An 11,898-nucleotide genomic window follows, 5' to 3' on the forward strand; every position below is an offset into this window, starting at 1 on the left:
GCATATTTCAATAGCTGTGGCAGACATTTGAGTAAATTACCCAGAGAGCTTTATGCTGAAGTGATTTATTCCAACTCTAAAGCCAAAGCTTCGGCTAAAGCTGTGTCAGTTCTGCTTCGTCATCAGTTTGACTTCTTCCTTGTTTCTGTCTATGTAACACCCCTTCCGCTCACAGATCTTAATGGCAGACGAAGAAAAAAAGGTCTTATCTGAATCTGGTTTAGAATATACATGTGTGAATGTTTTTTTGTCATTTGACATGTGGGTTTGGTGTGGATATGGCAGTGAGGCCCTCGGAGATATTTATCTTTCTCATATTTATCCTGCGCCCACCTGAGACGTTCACACATGAACATGCTGGCGTCATATCAAAACGTATGTCACCATCTGTCGCCTTCATCCTTGATGAGGGATTTGAAACTGCTGAGTGTGGTCTAATCCCCAGCCCTCGTCTTAGTGAAGAAGGTGCTGCATAACCAACCGGCCTTTACCACCTTCGCAACACACACTCCCGTGGCTGGTGGCCTGTCGAACGCTGAAGGGGCACAATTATGGTGTAGCTGTGGAGACAAAAAAGCCAAGAGTCTGAGCATGTGTGAGCATCTTATCTTCTTCCTAAACTAATCTTCTTTGAGGTAAGACCCTTCACATTCATCCCAAAAAACAGCTGCAAAGCAAAGATTTTTGAAGCTTCATATATCTGTATCTTAGTCTCCAAAAGCAATATCTTTTTTTTAATCTTTTTGATATTCTCAGACAACTGAGGGAAAGTTGCAGCACCGAACCACAATCAAATGGCTGACACAGACGGAGCAGACGGAGGCCAAGACCTGGAGGCTCCGGAGGAAGAGCTGGATAGCGAACACACAGCCCTGATACACTTTGGTAAATACTATGAAGCCCAGCATGCGCTACCTTGGGAGCAGTGGACCTTCAGACAAAAGGCAAACTTTTATATGGACCGCATCTTCCTTGGGTTCTTGGCCATTTCTCTCATCATATTACTGGGCGAATGTGGCTTTAAAATGTGGTATGTGACAGACGTGAAGAAGATTGCAGAGTTTGTGTCAGATTCGGTGTTCTTTCTGTTCGAATGGCTCTTCACCCAGGAGAGACAGGAGGAGTTTTTTGAATTGTAGATTGTGAATGAAGGGTGACCACTTCATGGTATAATCATGTTTCTGTGTTTTCTACATTGTGGCACAACAAATGCCCAGTAAATAATTACAGCTCCATCTTGGAAATACAGCCATGTATTGGGGATGATTTATAAACTATGTTTTGATGGTGAATTAATGGAAATAAATAATGCAATCACCTGAATCCTTGTTCTGTCATACAGTATACTGCACACACCACCATCTCCACCTGAGTGTGTCCATTTTTTGTGTATTAATACCCTGATTAGGACGTCCCGTTCAGGCTGATGAAATTGCAACATGCATTGTAAAATACTCAGTGTCAAACTGTTTCTATAAAAAAGGTTTAATTTAATTATAAAATTGTTATCAGAGTAGACACAGAATATATAATATTGGCATGCAATGTACATTCCCATCATTATTTAAGTATTTCCATTATTTGCAACTTTAAAGCTATTTTAAAGGCACATATTGTAATATTTGCTCCATTACATTTGTTTTACACCTAGTGACCACTTACTTATCATTTTACAATCAGATGATATTATTTGCAAAAATATCATATATATCATAGATCATCCAGCCCAAGTGTTATAACATCCATTTTGACCAGCTACTACTATACAAATGCTACAAAATGCATCAGTAATAATAATGCTATAATATAATATAACATTCTGAAAGGGATCATTCTGCTGCCTAATTACTTATTATGTTACTTAAAGTACAATTTACCGGGAATACTACATCTGTATGTAAAAATGTTTACATTTAAAGTTGTATTTTTACATTGAGTTGTTGCTCTTTTCACTTTAGTAAAATATATTAACACTTCTGGCACCACTGTAACAGATGAAATACAGTTTCTCTTCTGAGATAGATTGTACTGTTACTATCAAATAATTATAAGATAAACTGTTGACATACAGTATATTTTACATCATTCAACAAGCTGACAGAAAATGGATTTGTGACAATTTTGACATGTTGTTTACGAACATTTGACAGTTCCAGCATCTCAAATGTGAGGATTGGATTTTCCTTTAATTTATTTGTTAAGTCCCACATTGAGTACTTTCACTTGTAATACTTATTTTCAATGCAAGACTGAAAGTATTTTACAGAAATACAGTGCTTATCAACCTACTTAAGTAAAGGATCTGAATAATTCCTTAATCACTCGAAGTGCGCACAATAATGCACACTATCAATAATAATAATAATAAAATAAAGCAATGATTTTAATAACACACTATTTATATTCAGCAAGTTGTTATTTAAATACTGAATAAGTACAGGGTTACAGTAAATAATGGGATAAATGGATACATTTCTTTAATTCATGTATTCACTCGTTCATTTGTTTATCTAACTGATGACGTAAACGTCTGTGGACCAATGAAATCAACGTGTTACAGTCTTCCATAACTTCCGGTTTCTCCTCTTCCTCCTTTCCGGATTTTTTCCTAGCGTGACCGACGTTTCGTGTCTGTTTAGACTTAAAGTAAGTCAGAATTTGAATAATCTAAAACGTGTGTGTAAATTAGTTGGTGTCAAACTGTGTGTTCAATGCGGCATGTACTCGGGGCTTGGTTTTAGTTGCTGAAAGACGTGCTGCTGCTGAACAAGAAGCAGCTGTCACTAATGGAGGGCAGCTGTCCTCGTTGTAAAAACACTGGTGGCCGCCATGCTTTTTCTGTTCGCTCTAAATCACAAATACATCACAGCGGTACAGAGTGACACTGCTGGAGGAATAACGTTACAGCTCAAAACGGTGAAACTCTTAACACGGACCATTTGGTTATTGTCTTCCTGTCTGTGTTTGATGAAAGTCTAAGCATGGTTTCAATATACGAGCAGCTAAAGCTAACAGCTAAAGCTAACGGTAGCTAAGCTAACGTCAACCTGGGCTCCTCCCACGCGGTTCACTCGCTTACTACATGCATGCATTTCGTCACACTAGCGCTGATGCAAGAGTGGCCTGTATCAGGAATAACAACATGATGATGTATTTGTTTTCGTTCAAGAATCATTCAGTGACTTTCCATGATTAGGCCGCTGTCGTACTTTATACCACAGTTAGACCTGAAGTGAATAGTCCATCACGTAGTTAATTGGCAAGAAATAATAAAAAATAAATGTGAATATTACTCTTTTTCCTTGTCTGCAGTGTAAGAAAACTGAATGTGTCTGAAGCAATCTGAATACATAAACTTGGGCTTTAGGAAAGTCTTGTGCTTGTAATATTCCAAACTAGCAATAGGGAAAATACTCAGCGGCTTCATTGATAATGGAATTATTAATTTCATAATTCATCGTTTAACAATGTCAGAAAATAGTGACAAATGGCCATCACAATTTCACCAACATATTCACGCTGCTTATTTTGTCAACAGTCCAAAACCCTAAGATCATGACAATGAAGTGAGACGGGGATGACAGCATCAGCTTAATGATTTGAAAAGCTGGAACTAGGGAATGTTTGGCCACTTGGCTTGAAAGTTAATCATCAGATTTATGAAGATGTACTAATACTACTGTCTCCTCTAAATCATGGAATTGGCTGTTTTAAGATGAAGGTAAATTCAGCAAAAGAAATGAATGTCGTCTTTAGTTATTTGCGGTGTATTTTAACTACATTTATTAGGATGTATGATAACGTTCTGGTTTTAACACATGCAAGCCTGTAGGTTGAGATGCGGGTCGTCTTTTTATTATTTTGCACTCTCAGAGTTGACGTCACAGTTGCGTAACCTGCATAGTCACAAGTTGTTGATTTTGTGCGTCTCGTCCGTCAATACAGAATGCGTTACGTGGCCGCTTACCTCCTGGCTGTGCTCGGTGGAAACACCAGCCCCTCTGCAAAGGACATCAAGGCCATCTTGGGCAGCGTAGGAATCGAGGCCGATGACGAACGCTTAAACAAGGTACGCCATTTAACCACGTCATATTATGCTATTCCAAAAAAAACAAGATTTTTGTGGCTGAAGTTGAATGTTCTATTTCTCTGCAGGTCATTAGTGAACTTAATGGGAAAAACATCAATGAAGTCATGAACTCAGGTAAAGACCTCTTGGTGAACATGTACAGAAGCTTTCAAGATGTTGTACATGGAAGAGTGCTAAGATTAGTATTTCTTTCCTTTGTCCACAGGCCTCTGCAAGTTAGCCTCCGTACCAGCAGGTGGTGCTGTGGCGGCTCCTGCCGCCGCTGCTGCTGCTGGTGGGGCCGCTGGGGCTGGGGCTGCGCCTGCTGTTGGTATGTGCACACCCTTCATTCTTAGCTTCAATTTGATGAATGTTGATGTTTTCAGTTTCTGGAGGAGAATAGCTTGAAGTTCTAAATTGCATTATCATATTATTGCATCTTGATAGCCCCCGCAAATGACTCTGTGGCCGCATTTAGCAGTCCTGCAACAACATTTGGCTAGATTGGACATAAGTACTGCTCAATATTCTTCCTGACGTCCGTCTGAAGTATTGACTGTTGTGTTTCTCCGTCTCGTTTCCAGCGGAAGAGAAAAAGGAAGAGAAGAAAGAGGAATCAGAAGAGTCAGACGAAGATATGGGCTTTGGACTCTTTGATTAATCTCTGTTCTCTGTTTGAAAAGCAATAAAAATGTAAAAGGTTTACACTGATCACATTGTCCTTGTGTCCTCTGTGAAAGGTTTCAAACAGCTCTCGCACATTATTTTGTTATTATGAATACTATTCCACAGACATTACCATGAAGGGTTCCAGAAATATAGTGTCTGGCTTTCAGGGTTTGATGTTGAAAGTTATTTTGTCATCAGCTAAAAATAGTCCAGACATGGCAACCTGTCATCATTAGGCAATCTGGACCCTGCATGTGGTCAGCCTGTCCTGCTGTTGGCCAAAACCACATAATGGCTCCGGCTTAAAGGGACCAGCCATGATCCAACACACACAGGGTCCCACCACAATCCAAAAACCTGCTGCTGCTTTGCAGTTTGCGGACAGTTTTGTCATTTAATGTGTTTAACAGCCAATGTTATGGCTTTAAAGTTGTGGTTTTTACATTGGCATTGTTAGTAAACATCAGTAAAACCGTCCTATTTAAACAAATCAGAAGAGAAACAAAATGCCTCTTTTCATATGAAATTAAGTGGTTTGTCACTAAAACTCAGATGTTGCGGTCAGACAATTCACAATTTCCTTATTTCCAGTCTTACAAAGATTCACTGAGGCTGAAATGTATTTGCTGAGGTTATTGACACATTTAAAGAAGGTCAAGTAGCTGGTAAAGTTCCTCAATAAGCAAGGACTTATGTAATCTCCATTAGGAGTTTCTCACGGTGAAAATGTACTTTTTAAATTAACAATGGCTGCAGTCCAGCAGCAGAGCTGTCATTAACGTTATTACCTGTGCTATCACCAACAGTCTGCTTTGAAATAGGCCTTGGATACAGTACTTGAGCTGATATAGAGTCAGGACTCTGGATACGTGGTGTATAAATGATGTGAGTCATCATTCATATCATAATTCTTTTGTCATTTCATTTGAATCCAACTTTGATTGTATGATAGCTTTCTTAGTCACTGAACTCGTCAGCACTCTTGAGTAATCCTGAAATGTGATCATAAATTTTCCGCGAACTGTTCGCCTGCACTTCCTGTTTTTGTCTTGCCTGACAGCCACCTGAATTTGTGTCAAAGTAAATAAGTTTAGGTGAAGATGTCACTTTTACTGTTACAAAAAGAAACAACTCTGAGCGTAAAGAAAAAAAGACACGTGCATGTATCATGAATTTAAAGATCTCGCTTCACAGTTAACACATTCACACCAATTCACATGGCAGCGAATGAGGACGCGAGGACCATTGTGTTCATCGAGCAGTCTTCATCTTTTTCTCCATTCGCTTATGCTCCCCCCTCTTTCCCCTGACATATGCGAGTACATGTGTTGCATAGCACTGTGCCGCCGAATGCACACGAATCCCTTGTGAGCCCATTAGTTCTGGCTGCATGTAAGCCTGCAGGGGAACCTGTTCCACAGGTGAGAGCCAGCCATCACCGCACGCTTCAAGCATGCAACTGACAGACTGTCACATCCTATAAAATACATTACGGCTCTACTGTAGATGTCAGCAATCTCTACAAATACAATACACGCTGATGTTAAGCTGATCAACCCACGCTGTGCAGCAGTTACTGCCATGACATGTTCATTTCAGTCTTGCAGGAATGTTCAGGTTTTTTTTTAAACATTCATCTGTGCAGCTCAGAAGGTGTGTAGTAAGACTACAGAGGTGTGGCAGAGTCAAGGTCTTGTTCGTTCCATTACACAACTACTCCCATTCAAAAGCAACTGCAGTATTAGCCTCCAGCTGTTTGACGTAACTCATTATATTAAATGTCATCCTCTTCTAGCGAAAAATGGTATTTGGATTCCTTGGTATAAAAGTAAGTTCAACTAGAAAGGTGTGTCTCCGCTAGGTGTGTCTTCAAAGACCACTACTGTATTGCGTGACTAAATGTAACACTGGGCTATAAGGCGTTATATAACACACTTCTTTTGCAAGCAATCGGCCCTGAAGTTATCGCATAAGACACATCATATAATCTTGCCAAAAGCTGAATTAAACTCACCAAGCAGTCTGTTGTGGCGATGAACTCTGTTAGCTGTAAAGCCAAACACACCGACTAAAACAAAACACTAAAAGTGAGGCAACTATTCCCCCCCCCCCCCACACTGTGTCTCTCGACGCTGCACTCAGCTGTGTTATCACTAGTGACCCTTACAGGCCGGGGGCCGGTTAGGAGAAGTGAGTGAGGAGTCAGTAGGCAGTTGATGGCAGGATACAACAGGTAATAAAAGGTGTGAGTCACCGCAACCATGAGAGCTGAGCATGCAGAATATTAATGCAATTTGCTGCAGCAGAATGGACAGACACAGAGGTGCACACGGATAATATTTACCGATGAACAAAGCCTGAGATTGATATATAGTTTCATAATGAGAAAAACAAAACAAATTTGAGCATTAAATTAAACATTTTATTTGAGTATGCAATATGAACGCCAGCATTCATAGCAACAAACACAATTGTGTCACATTTCAGTGTAGCTTCTATTAACAATTCTAGAAATATATAATACAAATATTGCACAGAATCTAGCTTATATACAACAAAGGTTATTGCATTGCTTGTTTTTATCACTACAAATCAATGGAAATAACCTATAGAATTCAATGGTGGGTTTGTAAAATCAGCTTTTCTCAAATATTGCCACGTTTTAAGACTGTGCTGCCTCTTAAAGTCGATCTTTCAGTTCACACTTTTAAAAAGTAAACCAAAGTAAATCTACCAAAGCCAGGTTTTCTTTTTTTTTTTAAGAAAACACCTCATTGCAGCAGAATTACACTGTTTTCTATCACAAAACAGTAAAAATGATGCAAATGAATACAAGCTTAGCATTTGTTAGGTTGTGTTTGTGTTCTTAAAAGGAGAAATTCATGGTTGCAACACATCCTTCACCACATCTGTGGTGCCGGGAAAAGTTGAGCGCTTCACTTGCAGCAGTGCATTCTTCTTGTTTTTGCCTGGTTGCCTCTCAGTCATCACTGTCAGACCCCGGATGATCTGAACACGCCTGAAAAAGACAAAAAAAAAAGCATTTTAAAAAGCGGATTAAATATGTTTTTAAAAAGAGCACCAAAGCTGTCTATCTCTAATGTTTAGTGTTGCCTCTTTTCAACAGGTCTGATTCTTACCTGTTGGTATTCAAATCGGTCGAGTAGATAACGGTTCCCCAGGCCAGTAATGTGACCTATGTGCTGTTTGGAGAGCCCTACTATTCTGGCTGTAAAGTCGAGCGTAAAGGCCAACTTGACCAGCTCCGGTGCCGTCGGTAGGACAGTGGGAGGATTGTGGGTCGGCGACGCTTCCGTCTCCAGATACTCATCGGCCAACTTCTGGAAGGAAGAGTACGACATCCCTTTGAAGAAGTTGCTCAGGGTGGGGTTGTCTTTCAGCTGGAGGAGATGAGGAGAGGAAGGTAAATACAGGACACTTTGACCCATCGGGGATTTTACTGCTGATAAACACGCACTGTAAACACACCATGGAATCGCCTTTAATATATTTCTATATTTCTATCATTCCAGCAGGTGATTGACCAAACACTGTTTTCTTTCATTATCAATCAATCTGCAGATTATTTTCTCGATCAATCTTAAAAAGGTCGTGAAATGGCAGTGAATCACAAGTTCCTTAAGCCCAAGGTGATGTCATCACATTGCCTGCTTTGTCTGATCAACAGTCCATATTTACGAAGCAAGTCACGTGCCGTAATGTGTTTCGATAGCTGTTATCACACCCTCCCTCTGTCAGAACGGTGATGAATGATTTGACTCTCAGCCACTCACTTGTGTCATGGAGTTTGTACTTTTTATGATCTGGACTTTATGACGCCGTTTATGGTTTATTGATGTGCTTTTGCTTTCTGTAGAAACTGCTGAAGCCCCAAAATACTTCACACGTACATTAACTAATTACGTAATCTCATGAATAACCCCACTCTGTCTGAAGCATTTAAAGCAAATGATCACGTAAATATTCCCAAATTGTTAAACGCTACACAGAGTTTCAGCGACTCAGAACAGAAATGAAGACCAACCTTGTAATCTATGGCATCGCCCTCCTCCTTCGTCAAAGCAATGATCCTGTTGATTACGGCCTCTGAGAGGAATCAAAAACAAGGGGAAGTATAATCAATGCGCTGGACATTTTATGAAGTTATGGGGATTCATTTCATCTTGGAGTTATTATAGTAATGCAGAACTAAGACCCACAGCCAAGAGAAATAAACATTGATAGAAAACTTTCACTGCTCATCACGTTGCACATTTATCAGAGAAATGCTGTTTGTTGTCTAGTGTGCATTAAACCGCATGGCTTTGTTTTATCACAATATTTTCTGTCAAATTAAAACAAAAGCCTTTTAATGGTGCTTCGATAGCGCACTTGAAATTGAAAGTGAAAATAAACGGTTCCTCACCATCAGAGAGATGTACAGCTTCCTCATTTTCTTGGACCTCGTGTATAATTTTCTCCAGTTCCTCCGATACCGTCTCGTAGTAGAAGTACGTCGGTTCCACGCTGACGGCTGTAAAAAGAAGAAACGATCAGTTTACTGTAAATGCACTTCTGCAGGAACAGCATGCGATTTAAGCATCTTTACAAGAGATTTCCACTGATTCTGGTCAACAGGTGTTTTAGAATTGGATCATATTTGTCATTTCTTATATCACACAAATAAGGTCAATTTATCCAGACACGTGTAATCATTAAATTCACCTTCAACTCGAGTGATGTCAGCATGGTTGAAATCTTTAGGTTTTTTCATAGAATGCCGCCTTTCGGAGAGCCTTCTTCGAAGGGATTTACGTCTCATGGACTTTCTTTTCTGTGTATTGACTGTAATTGTGGGCAGACAGGTGGTGACAGCGTCAGAGGCCTCTGATGCCGAGGGGGACTCGAGTATCTTCGATGGACTGTCCTGCTCTTCATCTTTCTCCTCATTACCCTTCCGAGAGAAAATACCCAGGAAGCTTTTCCAAAGTGAGGGCTTCTTTTTTTTCTTTGACTTTTTCACGGGTTTCTCGGATTCCTCCGGACGCGTCTCAGGCTGGTCTGCGTTGGGTTCGACCGGAAAAAATGTACCAATCTCCTCGTCGTTTGGCTCATCGGGGGAGTGAAGGTGAGGGTCGCTGGAATGCCGTCTCAGCTTTCTCGACATCGTCACCCACTTTTCTTTCCCCCCTGCCCTGTTATTCCCCAGTGTCCCGTCATTGAGGCTGAGGCTGCGCTTGACGTACACCTCCAGCAGACGTATTGTATCCTTGTGAGGCACATAAATCAGCTGGCCATTGTTAGGCCTTTGTGTTTGTGTGTGTGTTTCCATGGTGGGACGACTACAAGAAAGAGAAAACACCACACATACGGTAGGTTAACCAGATTGTTTTGCATACCAATTCTGCCATTTTCAGTCAGAAAATACTTGAGCTCTTTGGAAGAAGCCTTTGAATCCAAAACAATTCGTTGATTAATCAATAAGTCAATCCTCAGAAAAATAGCTCTATCCCAGCATTTGCTGCTTTCACTTTCTTATGTGATAATAAAGTGAATACCTTTGGGATTTGGAAGGTTGGCTGGACAAAACATGCCAGTTGAAGACGCCAATTCAACTTTTTTTTACTATTTTCTGACATTGTATAGACCAAAAGATTAGTTAATAATAAAATAATAAAAATCATCAAGTTAATAATTAAACAAGTCAGTTGATAATAAAATAATAAACATAATCATGAAAACAGTCAGCAGATTACTTGATAATCAAAGTAATGAGTCGCAGAGGTTGCATCTAAGTATTCTTTTTTTTATTATCAATATCAATATCAAACTTGCGAATTATTGTCTTGTTCAATCGATTTATCATTTGGTCTTAAAAAATAGTGAAAAACTCTCACGCCCATGTCTATAGTATAAGTATACTTATTCAAATAGTTATAAAAACCCAAAAGGTATTCAGGTCTTTATCACAAGAGGAGCTGGAACAACTTTCATAAAATGACTGAATGCATAATCAAGCAATTATAAAAAAGGTTACCAACTAATCTCGTAGATTGATTGTTATTAGACTCCTGCTTTGCAGTCTATTCAAATGCTAGTCTTTGGATGTCGCAGCTCTACAGAAACATCTTCAAACTGCTCTAAAATCAGAGGAATATGAGGAACTGTAAAACGAAAGCAATAAATAAATGTCTGTAGCCATGAAATGTTTCTGGATGAAGCTGCTGTGTCTCTGAACTCACCTCGTCTCCTTCAGCAGCAGTAGAATGTGTTTACCTCCCCGCAGAGATCCGCTTACATTAAGTACACAGCAGTGGTGCGTCTCATGAAGGGACTCTCCGCAGTGCGTCTACCTGTGCGCATTCTCCGCCCATGTAAGGACACGTCCCTGCCCTCCTTCCTCACCTGGAGCCGCCTGTCGTCATCGAGTGGGCGGAGGACGGGAAAAGAAAGGTCTTCCTGCTAAACCTGAGCTCACCGACGTCATGTTGTTTTTTTACACTTGTGTTTGGTTTCGTCGGGGCTCATTTAGCTCTGCTGTAACACTTCCCCTCCCGGTCGTTTGGCCACGTTTTACAGGAAGTAAAAGCTGCAGAGGTCATTAGAGGCTGGCTGTGTGTCTCTATGCCATTATAGCAGGGGTGTCAAACTCGAGGCCCGCTGGCCGAATCCGGCCCGCCACGTCATTTTATGTGGCCCGCGAATCCGCCAGCAAAAAAACAAAAAGTTAGACTTGATCATAAAAAATATCCCCATAGTCGAAATTGTGAGATAGAAAGTCAAAGTTATGAGATAGAAAGTCAAAGTTATGAGATAAAAATTCAAAGTTATGAGATAAAAAGTCAAAGTTACAGCAGTCATAGAAGCAGCTCTTTGGCTGGTTACCGTATTTGACATGCAAAATGTATTGTGAGTACATTGAAGACTAGGCCTACTTTAAACATGGCTTTACAACAGATGAAATACTTCACTTGGGATTGTGCAAACGCACCCCTGAAAGGATTTTAAGCTTTGAAGTTATTGTAATAACTTGTGTTTGATATTTGTCTTTGCTATTGTGTGATAGAGTCATGTGGGTTTCTTAACCCTAAATTAAAACGATTTAAGTTATAATAACAGAAATGTGCTTAAATATATTTTTACATTTATATAACTGCATG

The 11,898-nt window shown here is 40.0% G+C and overlaps 2 protein-coding genes across 2 annotated transcripts; one reads left to right on the forward strand and one right to left on the reverse strand.

The window, feature by feature from the left end:
- The first annotated feature begins 2,559 nt into the window (after window positions 1-2,559).
- rplp2 (ribosomal protein, large P2) lies at window positions 2,560-4,780 on the forward strand. The gene is made up of 5 exons (XM_079156853.1): window positions 2,560-2,646; window positions 3,946-4,069; window positions 4,156-4,204; window positions 4,296-4,400; window positions 4,654-4,780. The coding sequence occupies exons 2-5, from the start codon at window positions 3,947-3,949 to the stop codon at window positions 4,728-4,730; spliced, it is 354 nt and encodes a 117-aa protein (XP_079012979.1). The 5' UTR covers window positions 2,560-2,646; window position 3,946; the 3' UTR covers window positions 4,731-4,780.
- Window positions 4,781-7,138: 2,358 nt separating this feature from the next.
- LOC306694378 (uncharacterized protein) lies at window positions 7,139-11,127 on the reverse strand. The gene is made up of 6 exons (XM_079157215.1): window positions 10,981-11,127; window positions 9,464-10,080; window positions 9,165-9,272; window positions 8,784-8,845; window positions 7,879-8,139; window positions 7,139-7,757 (listed from the first exon to the last, which is right to left on the reverse strand). The coding sequence occupies exons 2-6, from the start codon at window positions 10,068-10,070 to the stop codon at window positions 7,719-7,721; spliced, it is 1,077 nt and encodes a 358-aa protein (XP_079013341.1). The 5' UTR covers window positions 10,071-10,080; window positions 10,981-11,127; the 3' UTR covers window positions 7,139-7,718.
- Window positions 11,128-11,898: the final 771 nt, after the last annotated feature.

This window comes from Pholis gunnellus (assembly GCF_910591455.1).
Source record: "Pholis gunnellus genome assembly, chromosome: 3".
Classification (NCBI taxonomy): Eukaryota; Metazoa; Chordata; class Actinopteri; order Perciformes; family Pholidae; genus Pholis; species Pholis gunnellus.